General features: G+C 61.2%; 2 protein-coding genes across 10 annotated transcripts; both read left to right on the top strand.

The window, feature by feature from the left end:
- The first annotated feature begins 96 nt into the window (after positions 1-96).
- On the top strand, positions 97-12,611 carry FNBP4 (formin binding protein 4). 4 transcript variants are annotated; one of them, XM_074885199.1, is made up of 17 exons: positions 97-316; positions 521-601; positions 1,917-2,053; positions 2,233-2,428; positions 3,061-3,211; positions 3,296-3,419; positions 3,669-4,007; positions 4,384-4,594; positions 6,497-6,615; positions 9,077-9,181; positions 9,474-9,607; positions 9,933-10,030; positions 10,590-10,768; positions 11,179-11,412; positions 11,520-12,035; positions 12,123-12,280; positions 12,417-12,611. In XM_074885199.1, the coding sequence occupies exons 1-17, from the start codon at positions 193-195 to the stop codon at positions 12,505-12,507; spliced, it is 2,997 nt and encodes a 998-aa protein (XP_074741300.1). In that variant the 5' UTR covers positions 97-192; the 3' UTR covers positions 12,508-12,611. The 4 variants fall into 4 exon arrangements, with proteins under 4 accessions (XP_074741300.1, XP_074741301.1, XP_074741302.1 ...); XM_074885200.1 differs by having other exon boundaries at positions 3,299-3,419; XM_074885201.1 differs by lacking the exon at positions 9,933-10,030 and having other exon boundaries at positions 11,096-11,412.
- Positions 12,612-12,866: 255 nt separating this feature from the next.
- On the top strand, positions 12,867-16,896 carry AGBL2 (AGBL carboxypeptidase 2). Of its 6 annotated transcripts, XM_074885198.1 has the most exons (10): positions 12,867-13,176; positions 13,336-13,548; positions 13,638-13,745; positions 13,830-13,980; positions 14,065-14,838; positions 14,923-15,079; positions 15,192-15,318; positions 15,427-15,524; positions 15,608-15,717; positions 15,793-16,896. In XM_074885198.1, exons 1-10 carry the CDS (start codon positions 12,867-12,869, stop codon positions 16,556-16,558), a joined length of 2,814 nt encoding a protein of 937 aa, XP_074741299.1. In that variant the 3' UTR covers positions 16,559-16,896. The 6 variants fall into 6 exon arrangements, with proteins under 6 accessions (XP_074741299.1, XP_074741298.1, XP_074741297.1 ...); XM_074885197.1 differs by having other exon boundaries at positions 13,638-13,980; positions 15,192-15,524; positions 15,793-16,063; positions 16,178-16,896; XM_074885196.1 differs by having other exon boundaries at positions 13,638-13,980.
- The last annotated feature ends 55 nt before the right edge of the window (positions 16,897-16,951 follow it).

Consider the following 16,951-nt stretch of genomic DNA (forward strand, 5'->3'; position numbering starts at 1 on the left):
ATAGGCGGCAGCTCTAAGCCCGAGGGGCGGGGCGACGCTCCCAGCCGGGGGTGGGGGGCGGAACTTCCGCTACGCCCCACCCCCTCAGCGTCATGACGCGGCACGCAGTAGCCCCGCCCCTACCGCCCCCTACCGCGCAGGCGCGGCCGCAGCCCTGAGGCGCCGCTCCCGCCGCCTCCGGCCGCCACCGCCATGGGGAAGAAATCCCGCGCCGCGCCGGGCCGCCGGCCCATCCTCCAGCTCTCCCCTCCTGGCCCCCGCCGGGACGAGGCGGCGGTTCCGCCGGCTGAAGGGGCCGACTCGGGCTCCGAGCCGGGTAACGGCGGAAGGGGATGGCGGGAGGTGAAGGGGGGGGGCGCTTTGTTGGCGGGGCGCGGCCTTGTGGAGGCCTCAGCGCGGCCTCCTCGTAGCGCTGCGGCCTAGTGACGGGACCGGGACCGGGGGAGGCGGGGCGGTGCCCCCCATCCTCGTCTCCATCAGCCTCATCCTCCCCCAGTTTCTAACGGTTCTTCCCTCACAGATGAGCCCGAAGCGGTGGCGGAGCCCCCTCGCAGCGCGCCCAACCCGCCGCCCCCCGCGCCCGCCGCCGTTAAGCCCACAGGTACGAGGCCCCTCGGAGAGAGAGACGAGTTATAAACCCCCCCGAAAAAATAATTAGGGGGGTGCCCCCCCTGGTTTTTTTAGGGAAGAGTATCCCCCACCATCTGGTATTCCTAAAAAAAAAAATGTTTTTTTTTTCTCCTAAATGTGTGGTTTTGGAGGGGGCTGCGGTTGTTCCCCTCTCCTTAAGTTTTTTTTTTTAAAGGGGGCTGATTTTCCCCTTTTAAGTGCTATTTTTTTTAAAGAGGGATGATTGTTCCCATTTAAGTGCTTTTTTTTTTAAAGGGGGATGATTGTCTCCATGTAAGCCCTTTTCTAAGGAGGTGTCATTGTCTCCTTTGAAATACTTTTTTTTTTTTTAAAGGGGGGATAATTAATTTCTTCATAAATAATTTATTTTTAGGGTTTGATCGTTTCTTTTTTAATTGTTCGGGTTTTTTTGTTTGATTTTTTTGGGTCGTGTGTGTGATTGCTCCTTAAATGCATTTTTTTAATTTACTGTTGGGGTAGGGCGATTACCCTGTTTAAGTGCTTTTTATCTGGGGGAGTGGGGTGATTCTACCCCCGATTTTGGGGGGGGAAGCAGGTTTATTGCCCCTAATTCACTCTTTTTGAGGTGGTGGTATGATGTGAAAGCTCCCCCCTTCCCTCCTTAAGTGATTTGTGAAGGGAAGAGGATTTCTTACCTTAAAAATTTGGATTAGAAGGTATTTTTCCAACCTGTGTATTTTTTTCGGGGCCAGGTAGGAGGAGGAGGTGATTTTTCTCCATCTATTGTTATGATTGCCTATTATTAGCTATTAAATACATTGAATAATAATTTAATAATTAAAATATTGGTGTTTTGGGGAGCGATGACTCCTCCCTCTGATTTTTGGGCAGGATATGATATTCCCCCCAGTTTTTTTTTTTTTTCCAGAGGTGGGAAATTGTTTTTTTTCTCCTACTGGTGTTCTATTGGTTTTGTTTTATTTTTTCCCCAGGGAAGGTATTTCCCACTCTGAGTGTGGTTGTGGGGGGCTTGTTCCCCCTGATTTTGGAGGCCAGCAGGCATCCCCAGGGATCTTTTGAAGAGGGAGGGGCGGCATTTATTCCCTGAATGCTCACGGGGTGGGGGGTGCCTGTCCCCCCAAACCATCCCTGCCTCTCTTCATGGGGCCGCTCCCCCCTCGCAGGATTAGTGGGGTGACAGCGGGAACCCCCAGAGTTTGGGGTTCAGATCTGCCACCCACGGTGGTGGCTCTGAGGTGAGATGTGCTGCCCCCCCCCGTCTCACTGAGGCTCCGCTGCCCTCCTCTCCCCCCACGCCTGGCCAGGAGGTTTGTGTCTGCTTGGCGCCTACGCAGACAGCGACGACGAGGAGGGCGAAACCCCGGAGAAATCGACCCGTTCTGCGGACGCCAATGGCAATAACTCGGCAGACATCGACAGCACGCTGGCCAACTTCCTGGCGGTTAGTGCGGCTCTGGGGAGTGCGGGTGGGCGGGAGTTTCCCCTTGGGAGGAAGGTGGGGGGGAGGTGGAAAGACGGTAGTTTCACCATCTGAAACATCATTCTCTGCCTGTAAGCGCTTTTTGATTCTGCTTTTGCCCCCCTGTGGGATTTGAAGTTGATGTCGGGATGTTTTTCCAGGAGATCGATGCCATCACGGCTCCTCCGCAGCCTGCTGAGCCCACTTCCTCCTCCTCCTCCTCCTCCGCACCACCCCCCACGCCTCCCCGCCCCGAGCCCAAGGACTCGGGGAGCCAGTCCTCAAGCACCACCAACGGCGCGGGCGCTGCGCCGGCCCCGGAGTGGCAGTACGACACACAGTGCTCACTGGCAGGAGGTGAGCGCCTCGCCCTGCTTGGGTGGGGGGGTCTGCTGCCCCCCACTTTGCTCGTGAAAGGGAGCTGAGGGAGGTGACAAATGGCTGCCCCTGGTAAAAGGGGGGTGACAATGGCCTGGGGAACCGATCTGGTTGGTGGGGGGACGCGGGCTTGGTGCACCCTATGGGTGACACACAGGCTCTGTGTGTCCCCTGCGTGACAGACATGGGCTCTGTGTGCCTCCGTGGGTGATGGATGCATGCTCCATGTGCCCTGTGGGTGACACACAGGCTTTGCCTGTCCCCATGGGTGACAGACATGGACTCCCAGTGCCCCTGTGGGTGATGGACACGGGCTCCACATGTCCTGTGGGTGACACACAGGCTTTGCGTGTCCCTGTGGGTTACAGACATGGGCTCTATGTGTCCCCTGGGTGATGGTCACAGGCTCCATATGCCCCATGGGTGACACACAGGCTCCATGCAACCCTGTGGGTGACAGACACGGACTCCGTGTGTCCCCTGGGTGACGGACACAGACTCCACATGCTCCATGGGTGACACACGGGCTTTGCATGTCCCCGTGGGTGACGTACCTGGGCTCCCTGTGTCCCCTGGGTGACAGCCTGTCCTTGTCATGTCCCCCCCGGCAGTGGGAGAGCTGGAGATGGGCGACTGGCAGGAGGTGTGGGACGAGAACACTGGCTGCTACTATTACTGGAACACCCAGAGCAACGAGGTGACCTGGGAGCTGCCGCAGTACCTAGCGACGCAGGTTCAGGGCCTGCAGCACTACCAGCACAGGTGGGTGAGAGCCCCAGCCCCGCAAGGGCAAGCCCAGGGAAGTTATCCCCCACCCTGCCCTTCACTCCTTCTCCTCTTCCTCAGCAGCACCGTGGCAGGTGCCAACGGCAGCTTCGTGGCAGCTGCTGAGCTGTACCCCCAGGAGAAGGGGGCTGTCCCGGGCACCATCGGCCGTGGGGCCAACCTCACCAAGAGGGAGGTGAAGAAGGTCAGTCAGATGGGCCAAACACTGGGTTTTGGTTGCCACAGGGCTTGTAGGCACCTCTTTGGGCTTCCTGGACAGCGGGTGGGTTACTCCGCTCTGTTCACAGCCCAGAGAGGGGCCCTGGGAGCACAGGGCCACCTGGGCTCCTTCCTCTGTGGGCTCCTTCGCTGCTGGGGGGAGGTGGAGGGTTGGTAGGAGGGGGCAGGGAGCTGCGGCCACTGCTGGAAAACTCACGCAAGGCTCGGCCTGCAGGAAGTGAACGAAGGTGTGCAGGCGCTCTCCAACAGTGAGGAGGAGAAGAAAGGGGTGGCTGCGGCCCTCCTGGCACCGCTCCTGCCTGATGTGGTGAAAGAGGAAGAGGAGCGCTGGAGGAGGAAGGTGATTTGTAAAGAGGAGGTTGAGCTGCCCTCAGAAGAGGAGGCAAAAGCAGAAGAGACGGCGGCTGCCCCCGAAGAGCCAGAGCCCAGCCGGGATCCCCTGGAAGACACGCTGCAGGAGGATCTCTGCAGTGTGGTACAGTCAGGGGAGAGCGCTGAGGAAGAGGAGGAGCAAGACACCCTCGAGCTGGAGATGGTGCTGGAGAGAAAGAAGGTAAGGGGAAACATTTTTATCACAGAAACGAGGCTGCACGTACAGCCAGGGAATAGCTGGAAAGAAACTGGAAGCAGCAGTTTGTGTCTCTGTCCTGCCTTCTTTGGGAGAGTGACCTCGCACCCCCTGTGCTGCTCCTATACAGGCTTGGGCCCCATATAGATCCGGGCCCTGTATAGATCTGGGCGCTGATCAGCCGCAGCTTCATGCGGAGGCTCTGCTGGCGATCCAGCAGCTGTTGGCAAACTCCTGGCTCTGTCTTTGTGAATGTAGTGCCCTAATGCGAGAGTCTCTCCCGGGTGACTTGGAGCCACGGCTGCTCTTCAGGGCAGGCTCGGGTCCCTGAAGCGCCGCTCACTGTCGCATCTCTCGGCAGGCGGAGCTGCGGGCCTTGGAGGAAGGCGACGGCAGCATTTCGGGCTCCAGCCCGCTCTCCGACGGGAGCCAGTCGGCCTCGCAGGATGCAACGCGCAGGCTGGCCTCTAAACGAGGGAAATGGAAACTGTTTGTCGGAGCTGCCAGCCCCGAATCAGCGAGTCGAGGCTCCAGCAAAACGGGCCGGGAGAGCCCGGAAGTGGGAGAAGCAGGTAATTGGAAAAACTCCCTTTGGAGGGAGGAGCGGGTGTTTGGAAAAGCCGCAGCCCTCTCCCGCCGGGGGCTCCTTTCCCCGAAGATGTGCGGGGACCCCCACGCGACGCGTAGAGGAGCCGGGCCGGGCGGTGAGGTACGTGTGCCGGGCGGCTGTCACCACTGTCACACGCAGCCGAGCAGTCTCGCTGGCTCGGGACATCGCGTGGGAGTAAGCTGACGCTCTGCCAAGCTCTCTCCTTTATCCTGTAATTAAAGAAAACAAACAGGAGAGTGTTTATGTCCAGCGCTCATCAGGAAAATAGAGTGCCCGTACTTGAGGCTTTATCAGGAGAGGGAACACAGAAGTGCGATAATGGCTTTCTCACGCCCTGCCACCTTCCGCTTTCCTCCCACCATTACAAATCCGAACCATGGCACACGGGGAACTGTTCCCTTCCTCTTTCCAAGCGCGGTTTCTGAGCCGCTGGCTGACAGTCACCAAATTTGAGACAGGAGTTCCCCAAGAGCCGCTCCGGCTCTGCGCTTGGTGCGTAGGGAACGTAAGGCAGGAGTTCGCTGCGGGCAGACCTGGTTTGCAGAAGGGTTGTCTGATGCCATGTGTGTCTCAGGACACATCACTTGAGCGACAACAGTCCCTTGGCAGAGCTCGTGTTCCTGTTGGGGCTCTGCTTTCCTGTGGTTTTTCAGAGGCTGTTGTCAAATATAAACTAAGAGCAGTTCAGCGGACATTGCAGAGCGTCGTATAAATTTATTGCCTTGGGGAAACAGCATGGTTGTGACTGGTGGTGCTCCATGACAGCCCGCGTGTCGCTGCCTCTCCTGACCCTCCCGCGCTCCCCGAAACATGCTGGCCCCTGTGTTTGGGAGAGTGACCTGTGCCCGGCAGCCCCGGTGCTCCCAGATATGCCGGTCCCTGCCCGGCACGAGGAGGGAGACAAGCCCTGTGGTGCAGAACACTGCCTGAATGAGACACAACTGCTTTTCCCAGGAAAAAAAAAAATAAAGGGTACAAAAGCACCCTGAGCCCGGAGTGGGCTGTGTCCTGCTGAAGTGGGGGACGGTGCCAGCCCCAAAAGAGTGCCTGCCCCAAAACACATGTCTGCTTCAGGTAGAAGTGTGATGTGGGTGGCAGGTCTGGTGGTAAATCAGTGACGCTGTTCGTCCAGGGTGGTTTTTCTGCAGAGTTTTCCCTTGTGCCTCGCCACATCCCTGGAGCCAGCTCCTCCCGGCAGTCCCGGTTTCCCACTTCCCTGGGGAACAGGAGCTCTAAAATAACTCATGTACAGCTGAGCCCCTGCTGCTGAAGGGTGCCTGAGGGAACTGTCCTGCCCTTGAGGCCACTCCAGGAATGTGGGTTTTTCCCCCACCACGAGCCCTCACAAAACTTCTCTCCCTGGAATTTGTCGCTCGGACAGTGAATTAGTCGCAGTTGTCCTGCGATGCTGCAGAGGCAAAACCTTACGGTCTTTGACAACTTTTTGGGAGCTCTTGAGTCTTTGAGAATTGTCTCAACTTATTTAATACCTGATCCCTTTTCTTGACAAAGTATTAAACCGCCAGAGTTTAACCATTGCCTGCCTAGCAGTTAGTTAGCTCTCCCCATGCTTCCTTCCACCCCCGTGCTCCGGACCCTTCCTCCTCCCTGCCCTTGTGCAGTAGCAGCGCTTCCCGCGCTGTTCTTCCGGAAGGATCCTCCCCATCAAAACAGAAAGGCAGTGACCTCTTTCCTTTTTAATTTCAGGCTCTGGTCGCTGGCTCCTGTAGGAAAGAGGCCCCGGCTCTTTCCCTGCCCTCTCCTGCAGTGGCTTCAGTTCCCTGGCACGGTGTCTCCAGCTGGCTGTCAGCAGCACCGTGGCGGCAGTGGGAGAAGGGCTGACCTGTCATTTCTTCTCCCGCAGCGACGAGCACAGAAGCAGCTGATGCGAATTCAGACAAAGAGGCAGAGTCTGAGGAGCCCCAGGAGAAAGCAAAAGCCCAGGGGGCACCAAAAATAGAAGAGGAGGAGCAGGACCTAAAGGTACGGAGACGCAGAGATGCCTGTCGGTGAGATCCGTCCCAGCTCGCGCGAGGGATGTGGCCGGGCGCTTGGCCTCTGCCCCGGAGACGCTGCCGGGCACTGGGGACATCTGAGCTTTGGGCTGTGGGTTCGGACTGGCTGGAGCGGCCTTGGCCACCTCCCGCGCTGCCGATGGGACGGCGCCAGGGGCCTGCTGCAGCTCTAAAGCTCAGATCCCGGCGCGGCTGCAAGAGCAGCTCGTCCTGGCCTTGTGAAAGAACAGCCGTGCAGGATTAGGCCAGCAGCTCTGCTGCCCTGTGTCCTGCCTCTGGCAGGAGCCAGCAGCAAAGGCTTGAAAGCGTTTTAAAAAAAAAAAAAAAAAAGGGGGGGGCGGGGGGGAGTTGTGGGGGGCATAAAGACTGAGCCCTGGGTCTTGTCCTGAGAGAGCATGAACACTTTTGTCTTGACTTTCTTTTCACCAATAACAATATTTCAGTCCTCTGGCACGTGCCCGTTCAGTCGTCCCGTTTCCAGGCTGAAGACTCCTCGTTCATAATCTCTCTGTGTCTGGAGGCTGCCGGTACCTGTCCTTCTGCCCCTCACCCAGCGTTCCTTTTTGAAGTTGTTAGATTTTTGGGGAAGCCCCACATTGTTAGAAATGGGGGAAGCCCTGGGGATTTCTTCAGTATTGTGCTGATATTTTCTCTTCCGAGCCTTGGTTTGCTCTTTCTGGCTGCGGCTGAAGGATTCCCAGAGCCCCTTCCTGACCCACAGTAGTGACACACAGAGCTACAGGCTCTGGGTGACAGTTATGCTGAGTGGTAGGGGAGATCTTTTCTATTTGTCCTTTTAATTCCCCGCTCGCTCGTTACCAGGAGATAATTTGGCTCCTGAGCAATTTGGTTTCGTTAGCAACCGTTGACACCTCCCTGGGCCAGATGGTTTACGGATGGGGAATCGCCAGCTCGCGGTAGAACCCCGGTGGGAACCCGCAGTGAGAGCTGACCTCGGGCCCTGCCCTCATTTCCTACTGCTTCATCATTTTTCCAGCGTGAAAGGGCTTCGTTATTGTCCTCCTGATGGATTTAGCATCTCTCCCATAAAAGAACTCTTAACAGAGTTGTGAGATGCGACATTCCTTGCCCAAAACCGGAGCCTCCCTCAGTATAGCATCTACATGAGGCTTGTCTGATTTTTTTAAAACTTAATTTATTTTAAAAAAAAAGTAAAAAAAAAAAAGCCTGCAGCAGGACCACACTCATGCCTGCCGCACCCCAGATGGCTACCGAAAGCCTTTTAAGCCGGCCCGTTTGCCATCCCTCTCCTCCTGGTCCTGGCGGTGCGCTGTGACGGACTGCGTGCTGTAGCGTGGTGCTTTCCCACGCGGGATCCCTTTAGAGGTTGGAGGAATGCCGTCTCCTCGGGTAATTGGTACCATTTGCTTCATCGATTTGGGGTAATCTCTCTTCTGCCGGCTCTCTGGTTTGCAGGAGATCCGCTGGGCCCTCTGCTGCGAAGTCACCCTCTGCTGTGGGATCTTCCCTGGCTTCTCCGTAGCCACGTTAAAACACGGGAATTCATTTCCCCGCTTCGGGTTTCTCTAGTGCTGTTTGTCTGTCTGGCCCGTCCTCCTCTGGAGACAGACTCTGCGTTGTTGGCTTTGGGGACCTTCCAAAGCCTCTTCTGAAGAGCAAAAGGGAAAAAAAAAAAAAGACGACATTTTTAGAGCCCTCCTTAAAGCAGTGGTGGTGCCGCTTGCAGGCATCCACCCTGTTCCCGCTCCTGATTGTTTCCTGGCTTGTAGCTGCTTTCCTGCAGTCGCTGCAGGCGGGGGGATGGACGTGGGGGTCCCTGTGGCCCCGGGCAGTGCCCCACTTGGAGTTTTTGCTCCCGCGGGACACCAGGATCAAGGAACGGCGGTCGCTGTGGGCTGGCCTGAATCTTAACATAGATCCTGTCTCTGCTCAGGAGTAAATCCAGAGCTGTCGCCCCTCTCCTGCGCTTTCCAACTAGTTCCTCCAGAAAGCAATGATTTATAAAGCCTGAAATTATATCCCGGCCCATTTCCTTTGGGAAGCGATTGAAAGATTAGATTTAATGCTTTCCACCCTGGCGATTGCTCTGCTGTAACTCCAGAGCCGGGCGCTGAAGCGGACCCGAGCCCGCACCCTCCTTGGGCTGGGGTGGAGCTCTGATTGCGCCCAGGGGGCCGGGAGCAGGAGCAGGGCGAGGAGTTGGGGTTTGCCGGCGGCTCCAGAGGAGGCCTGGTCCTGCCATCCCGCAGCGACGCCATCCCTGGGGCACAGGAGGTAGCGGGGTTTAACGGAGGGGGTGACAGGCGCTGACGTTCAGGGTGGCACGGCGGAGGGGCCGCAGGCGGTCCCGAGTCTCGTTTGCCGGGGAAGGCCTCGAGCCGCGGGGCCGCAGCCCCCGGTGCCGCTACCGGAGGGTGGCTCCTTATTCTCCCCTTTCTCCCTGGCAGTTTCAGATCGGAGAGCTGGCAAATACTCTGACTAGTAAATTGGAGTTCCTGGGCATCAACAGACAATCTATCTCCAACTTCCACATGTTGCTGTTGCAGACAGAGGTAACCGAGCCTTCGTCCCTCGCTCCGGCCTTCTGTTCTGAAGCGGATAACAAATACTGTCCGCCGTTCGAGCGCCAAGGGCCGGTGCTGCGTGAACCTCGTGGCAGCAGCGCCACAACCGCGCTCCTGCAGGGCCCTTCCTCGGCGGGGGGAGAGCATGGCTTTGCGCAGAGGCGGTGTCTTCCCCCCCGAGCCCCGTGCCATAAGGGAGCCTCCCGCAGCTCGAGTCCTGTCCCGAGAGCCGCTTGCAGCCTCCCTCAACGGCTTTCCCCCCCCGGTTCTTGCCCTCTAGACCCGCATTGCAGACTGGCGAGAAGGTGCTCTCAATGGAAACTACCTCAAACGCAAACTCCAAGACGCAGCCGAACAGCTAAAACAATACGAAATAAACGCCACCCCTAAAGGCTGGTCCTGCCACTGGGACAGGTACGCGCTCTCCTACCTTTCTCACCTTTCATCTCTGACATCTCAGACATGATTTGTGACCATCACCACCCGACGACGTTGGCGCCGTCCCTCTCGGAGACTGAGAGCAGCTTCTGTTAGCAGTGCTGGGCAGGCAGAGAAACATCCGGCACTCGCAGAGTTTGGGCCGACCACCAAACTGGAGGATCCAAACGGAGTGCTCAGTGCTTTGAGACGGAGCTGATTCCCTGATCGGACAGAGCTGGTTTTCACTCTCGCGAGTGTAAAGCGCTGTGGAGGGCGGGCCTGGGGGGTCGCGCATGCGAGAGCTCTGTGAACTTTGCAGGATCTCTGGATCACCTCTTCTGACCAACAGCTCTGACAAAGGACAAACTTCAACTCATCGACGGAACGAAGAACAAGATTTCTGTCTCCTGCCAGCAGGTCAGACCCAAACATTTCTTTGTCTATTTGGCTTTCTTGATTAATTTTCCTTTGTTTGAAATCTTTGCTCTTTTGTTTTTCAGCTCCCAGATCCGCTCCCTCTCTCTAGCATTCACTGTGTGTTTGACACCAAGAGTATCATAAAAGCGACCTCCGCGCACCACGGGGTAGGGGGGCAGCCGCTTCTCTCCATTGGGCTGTTCCCCGGTGCCTCTTCTTGGAGGGCGACTTTTCAGCCAAGGCGTCGGCTGAAAGTCCCGATGCTAGCGAGAGACGTCGCTCTGCTGCGCGCTGGCCTGCTTTCTCAGCCCTCCCCTCCCTCGGAGCGGGGGGCTCAGGGCGACGTTCACGCAGCCAGCAATGCAAATAGCTTTGAGCGAGCCGGCTCGGGTCTCTCCTGCCTCTGTCCTCAAAGTTGTTTGTGGCGTTTGGGAGAGCGGCAGCCCTGCTGCCGAGGGTCTTCCCTGCGAGAGCGCACCGCTGTCGTGGGCAGGCCCGCCTCGGAGTGTCGGTGGCGGGGGAGGGAATCTAAAGCCTCCTTCTCTTTCTTGTGATTTAGGGAGCATAGACGCTATTTCTATGTTAACGAGCGCTCAGGAGAGTCGCAATGGGAGTTCCCTGACGGGGAGGACGAAGAGGAGGGACAGCGAACCACCGACAGAAAAGCCGACGGTCCTCCTAAACCACCTCCAAAAGACAAAGGAGAGCGCGCAGGGGACCCCGCCGAGCGCACCGCAGGTACGGTGATGTGGGGGGGGATTGCTGCGGTTTTGGGGGGAGTCCCAGCCCCAGAGTGGTGTGTTATGGGGCCTTGCCGAGCGCTAGAGCAGGCAGCAGCGCCAGTCCCTCCCCGGGCAGTGGTTTGGGCACCGCACCCGAGCTGTCCCCAGCAGTTTTCGGCACGGCGGTGCCGGGGAAGGCGGCATGCAGGTCGTCGGTCGAGCCCGTGGCCTGAGCTCTGCCTGCCCGCTCCCAGGCAGGGCCTGGCAGGGAGGCAGCGGGCAGGAGCAGGCAGCGCGGTCCGTAGCGTGGGTTTTCAAGCCTGTGTCAATATGTATTCTTCAGGCTCCCTTTGTAAAGAATCCTTCTCAGGCCAAGTTCCTGCTACGTCTCTCATGCCGCTCACTCCATTTTGGACTCTGCTTCAGTCCTCTGTCCCGGTCCTCCAACCTCCCTTGCCTTTGGAAATGCCTCCGCCGCCTCCGCCTCCCCCAGACTCGCCCCCGCCGCCGCCCCCGCCGCCGCCACCACCCGGAGAAGATGGTGAGATCCAGGAAGTGGAGATGGAAGATGAGGGGGGCGAGGAGCCACCCGCCCCAGGAACGGAGGAAGACGCTCCCCTGAAGCCTCTCCTGCGCCCCGCTGCCAGCAGCAGCAGCCAGGTGAGCGGTGGCCAGGCGAAGCCAGTCTCGGTGCGCGGAGGCAGGGCGACCCTTGGGGCCATGTCCCTCCTCCCAGCTTGGCACTGACGTCTGCGCGCTCTTCCCAGGGCGCTGTCGAACCAAGCCCGACGCCGCTGCTCTCCGCCAAACCGCAGAAGAGGAAAGCGGTGGAGATGAACCCGGGGCTGCTGCAGCGAACAGCCACCATCGGCAGCTGCCCCGTCATCTACAGCCAGCCCCTGATGGCCACCGGCAAGTACCAGCCTTCGGCCATGCCCCTCGCCTCCCTGAGGCCTCGCCAGCGCCTGCAGGGCGAGATCCAGGGCCGCCCCAACCTCCGCATCGCGCCGGGCCACGCCGGCCCTCAGCCCGCGGCAATGGGCCTGCAATCAGGTTACCTGGGCGTGCCGGCGCCCGCCACCTCTTCCGTCATGAGCTACTCAGAGTGTGCCGCGCCCGTCGGCCTGGCCGCTGCCCCGGCGCGGGGAGCCCTGCCTGCCACTGGCACTGCCGAGCAGCCGCCGCCGCCACCCCCGCCGCCCCCCCAGACGCCCCCGCCGCCCGTCCCCAAGGCGCCGCCACCGCCGGAGAAGGAGAAGCCGAGGAAAGGGCGGAAGGACAAGGTAAGCGGGTGCTTCGGCGCCACTGCAGGGTTGGGGGGAGTTTCCTCCCATGTCAACCGCCCTTCACTTTTGGCGTTTCTGGCGCAGGGTAAGAAGGGGAAGACGAAGATGCCGTCGCTGGTGAAGAAGTGGCAGAGCATCCAGCGGGAGCTGGACGAGGAGGAGAACTCCAGCTCCAGCGAGGAGGATCGGGAAACCACAGCCCAGCGGCGCATCGAAGAGTGGAAACAGCAGCAGCTGATGAGGTAACGGATCCTGGAAGAGTTGGGGGCTGCCCCCGGTGCCGCAGCCTGGGGCGGGGAGGTGGACACGTTTCCTTTGTCTCCTGCGAAGGCAGAGAGGGGGGAGACCCACACCTGAGGCCCTGTTTTGTCCCCGCAGTGGCATGGCGGAGAGGAATGCCAACTTCGAGGCGCTGCCAGAGGACTGGCGAGCGCGGCTGAAGCGGAGGAAAACCGCGTCAAGCACATGAGCCGCGCTGCACCTTTTTTGTTTTTGTTTTGGTTTTTTTTTTACAGATGTACAGTTCAGAGCCCTTCACTTGACCATTGTCCAATAAATTGTAGCAGTTTGGGACGTGCTGTCTGGTTGAGCAGGGGCTCTCCCGGTCCCTGCCATGGCCACGGGAGGCTGTTTGGGGCTGGCGGGCTGATGCCGGTGTGGCCCTTTGTGGCCCTGCTGCTCTGGGTGTCCGCCAGGATGGCGAAATCCCTCTGGCTCCTTTCCCAGCTCCGCTCTGGGACCGCCCCGTCCCTCCCCGCCGGTCGCTCAGCGACCGCGTCCTGCCTCTGACCGGGACCGGAGAAGGGTCCTGCCGGACCTCTGGCAGCCATGCGGCCCTCGGGGCACCCCCCTGCCCACCTTGGGGAGGGGGGACTGGGGGGGTTTGACGGGGGGCTGTTCCCCGAGCCCTACGACAGCTTCATGCGCAGCCACCTGCGCTACTATGGCTACTTCCAAGGTGAGCCCTGGCTACGGCGACGTGGCACCCCCCGGTGCCCCCCCGCCCCCTTTGGGCTGCAGCACTGCTCTCCCCAAGGCCAGAAGATGGGGGGACAGAAGACCCCTGCGGCCCTGGGGGGCCCCTCCGAGCAGCACCCCGACCCCGGCTGCCTGTGGGGTCCTGGGCAGGAGTTGAACCGTGAGTGAGACCCCGTAGCCCCCCCCAGCACTGGGAGCTGCCTCCTCTTGGCAACGAGAGCATGGGGTGGGGGAGCCTTCCCCTGCTTTGGAGGGGTGGGTGCTTTTGGGGGGTGTCCCCACCCCAACCTGACCTCTCCCACATCTCGGTTGGAGGCAGGAGTGCACCGGAACCCCTCTGCAGCCCCTCCTGATCTTCCTGGGGGGCTGGAGCCAGCCCCCCACCAGCGCACGTCGGCCCCCTCAGCGCGGCACCGTGGGTCCCCGGGAGAGCCACGGGGTCTCTTCGCCCTCCCCTTGGTGCGGGGCCCCCCACCCGCTCCCCGCTGGCCCATCGAGTGTGAGGTCATCAGGGAGACGATGGAGCACATTGGTGAGGGAGCGCTCCGGCTGGCCCCCTGCCTGCCCCCTGCGCCAGCCCCCGACCCTGCCCAGAGCACCCATTTGTGCCTCCCCCCCCAGAGTGGGTCCCTCCTGAACCAGAGCCCTTCTGCCAGCCTGCGGGCCCCGAGCAGGCCCCGGCCCCCCTTGGTGAGGAGCTGGGCACTGTCGTCTACCACCTCTGCCCAGGTAGCAGGGAGCGGGCAGCACCCCTGGGTGCCCCCTTGGCCTCCCCAGACCCCCATCACTGTCCCTCTGGGCTTCCCCCCGCAGCACCCCGAGGCTTCTGTTTCACCCGCGCTCGGGTTGGGGGGGCCCCGGGGCCCCTCTCCTCACCAGCAGCTGCCTTAGAGGGGCCCCAGGACACCACACTGCTCTTCGAATCGCGCTTCGAGAGCGGCAACCTCCAAAAAGCTGTCAAGGTGTAAGAAAAGGGCCAGGGAGGGGGGGACAAGGAGGGGGCAGCAGTGAGGCCGGGAGCCAGAGCATGGCCCGTCCCACCGTGCAGGGGCCCCTACGAGTACGTGCTGACGCTGCGGCCGGACCTGTACACTGCCAAGCACACCCAATGGTTCTATTTCCGCGTCCAAAACACCCGGCGAGAACCTCTCTACCGCTTCACCATTGCCAACCTGGCGAAGCCCAAGAGCCTCTATGGCGAGGGCATGCGCCCGCTGCTCTACTCCCAGCAGGACGCCCAGAGCCGCGGCATTGGCTGGCGCCGCATCGGCACCGACATCCGCTACTACCAGGGTGGTGGTGGCGGGGAGGAACCGGCTGCCTTCTGCCTTTCCTGGACAACACGTTTCCCCCACGACGGCGATACCTGCTTCTTTGCTCACTCCTACCCCTACACCTACTCCGACCTGCAGCGCTACCTGCGGGCGCTGGCGGGCGACCCAGTGCGCTCGCAGTACTGTGCGGTGCGGGCGCTGTGCCGCAGCTTGGCCGGCAACACCGTCTACTTGCTGACCATCACCAGCCCGGCCGGCGCAGCAGCGGCCAAGCGGGTGGTGGTGCTGAGCGCCCGCGTGCACCCTGGGGAGAGCGGTGGCTCCTGGGCCATGCGGGGTTTCCTCGATTTCCTCCTCAGCGCCCACCCCGATGCCCGGCTCCTGCGCCGGCTCTTTGTCTTCAAGGTGGTGCCCATGCTCAACCCCGATGGGGTGGTGGTGGGCAACTCCCGCTGCTCCTTGGCTGGCCGTGACCCCAACAGGGCTTACGGCACGGCGCTCCGCGGCTCCTTCCCTGGCGTGTGGCACCTGCGGGCTATGGTCGAGAGGTGAGGTGGCGGGGGGTGACGGGGAGCCGGCAGGACGGTGCCACTCCCGTGGCGGTGCCAGTGGCCTTATCCTGATGCACGCAGGGTGCTGGCGGAGCGGGAGGTGGTGCTGTACTGTGACTTCCACGGGCACAGCCGGAAGAACAACGTCTTCATGTACGGCTGTGACGGCGGCGGGGCTGGACTGCGGCTGCACCAGCGCGTCTTCCCCCTGATGCTGAGCAAAAATGCCCCTGACAAGGTGGGACGCTCAGAGCTGGGGAACGGCGTCTTCGCCGCGCTTCATGGTGACACCAGATGGTGATGCGGGGCGTCCTGGCGGGGGGATGTGCTGACCCCAGGGCCGGCCCCAGTTCTCCTTCCCCAGTTGCAAGTTTAAGGTGCAGAAGAGCAAAGCGGGGACGGGCAGGGTCGTCATGTGGCGCATGGGCGTCTCCAACAGCTACACGCTGGAGGCAGCTTTCGGGGGCTCCACGCTGGGTGAGGCGCTGCCGCTGGCCGGGGATGCCGGTGTCGGGGGTGCTGGTGGGCGGGCAGTCCCCGCGTTGGGATGCTGCCGCTTGTTTTGTTGTCCCTTGTCCCCTCCAGGCGGGAGGAACTCGCACTTCACTGTGGAGGATCTCAAGGCACTGGGCTACCACCTCTGCGACACCCTGCTCGACTTCTGTGACCCCGATCCAGCCAAGGTGGGCCGGCAGCCCGGACTGCATCACCCAGGCCAGTCCCGGTGCTAGAGGGAGGCTGCGGTGACGCTGGCTCCATCCCGCAGTTCCAGCAGTGCCTGGTGGAGGTGGATGTGCTGCTGCGGCAGCGGCTGGGCCGGGAGCTGGGATCTGGCAGCGGCTGGAGCGACGTCTCCCCTTCGGAGCTTGAGTCCAGGTATGACCCAGCCACGCTGCCCCGCTGACCCTGCAGCGCCGGTGGGGGCTGCAGGTGGTTGTCTCCCCCACACAGCACCAGCGGCTCCGACAGCTCTGTGTCCGACGGGCCCCCGGCTCCCCTCCACGGCCCAGCCCAGCCGATGAGTCCCCGGGTGCCGCCATTTTCGGGGCAGAAGGGACGAAGCGCCAGGGAGGTGCGAGGTGTCAGGGGTGCAGACGCCCCGGCACCATTTTGCCATCCGGCACAGCTGGAGCAACGGAGGAGGAAGCGGCTGCGGAGCCGGAGAGCGAGGAATGCCCTGCGCCAGACAAACACTCTCTGCCAGAGCCATGCCAGCGTCCCAGTGAGCCTGGGCCCACCAGCACGGTCCACCCTGTCTCAGAGGGGACAGTCCTGCAGGGACACTTGTCCCCGGTGCTGTCCCAGCGGGTATAACCCCTCTTCTGTGACCCTTAAGCCGCCTGTCCCTGGCACCCGGAGGGGAAGCAGCGTGGCAGGAGAGGAGCCTGGAGCTGGCTGTGGTGTGACCTTTGCCTGCGCAGCGGGAGAGGGAGATGGCCACCACCCCGCCGTGGTGATATCTCAGCCAGACAGTGGCACAAGTGCAGCGTCGCACTGCCAGTCACCGCTGAGCACCCACCACCCCCGTGTCACTGGTGATTCCTCGCAGGATACAGCCCCGGGAGCTGAAATGGGGCTGTTGCAGCAGCGGCGCGAGCAGCCGGGAGGGCAGGCAGCTGCTGCCCGTAGGCACAGGGTCCGGCCCCGCCTCACTGGCCCCAGCAGGGCCTGGCCATCCGCCACTGCCGCACGCTGCTGCGCCTGTGCTCGGGATTAAAGGCAGTGCCGTGGCCAGGCCTCTGTGTGGTGACGCCTGTTTTCATCGTGCCATCGCTGCTCAGGGGCTTCCCCGTGGCCCCCAGCCCTCCAGCCTGCCCAGAGGCTGCTGCCACCCAGGCCCTGCCACCATGGCAGTGCCTCAGGCCCTGCAGGCTCTCTCACCATGGTGTTATGTCAGGCCCTGTTGCCATGATGTCACCTCAGGCCCCCTTACCATGACATCACATCAGGCCTGCAGGCCACAGAGAGGCCTCAGGCCCCACTGGTGCCGCAGGCCCTGTTACCATGGCGACACCTCAGGCCCTGCAGGCCGCAGTGACGCCTCAGGCCCCGTCGCCACTGTGACGGACCCCCCCGCCCCCCCGCCGCCCCTTCGTTGCCACGGCGACCC

Source organism: Strix uralensis, chromosome 15 (genome assembly GCF_047716275.1).
Source record: "Strix uralensis isolate ZFMK-TIS-50842 chromosome 15, bStrUra1, whole genome shotgun sequence".
In the NCBI taxonomy this organism is placed as follows: Eukaryota; Metazoa; Chordata; class Aves; order Strigiformes; family Strigidae; genus Strix; species Strix uralensis.

What these genes read in the sequence shown, in the direction of transcription:
- FNBP4 (XM_074885199.1), top strand. Translation starts at nt 193, where the DNA reads ATGGGGAAGAAATCCCGCGCCGCGCCGGGCCGCCGGCCCATCCTCCAG. An exon ending in CGCTGGCCAACTTCCTGGCG is followed by an intron (nt 2,054 to 2,232) that starts GTTAGTGCGGCT and finishes ATGTTTTTCCAG; the next exon opens with GAGATCGATGCCATCACGGC. An exon ending in CCCGGAAGTGGGAGAAGCAG is followed by an intron (nt 4,595 to 6,496) that starts GTAATTGGAAAA and finishes CTTCTCCCGCAG; the next exon opens with CGACGAGCACAGAAGCAGCT.
- AGBL2 (XM_074885193.1), top strand. Translation starts at nt 12,867, where the DNA reads ATGCGGCCCTCGGGGCACCCCCCTGCCCACCTTGGGGAGGGGGGACTG. An exon ending in CTCCAAAAAGCTGTCAAGGT is followed by an intron (nt 13,981 to 14,064) that starts GTAAGAAAAGGG and finishes CCCACCGTGCAG; the next exon opens with GGGCCCCTACGAGTACGTGC. An exon ending in CTGCGGGCTATGGTCGAGAG is followed by an intron (nt 14,839 to 14,922) that starts GTGAGGTGGCGG and finishes TGATGCACGCAG; the next exon opens with GGTGCTGGCGGAGCGGGAGG.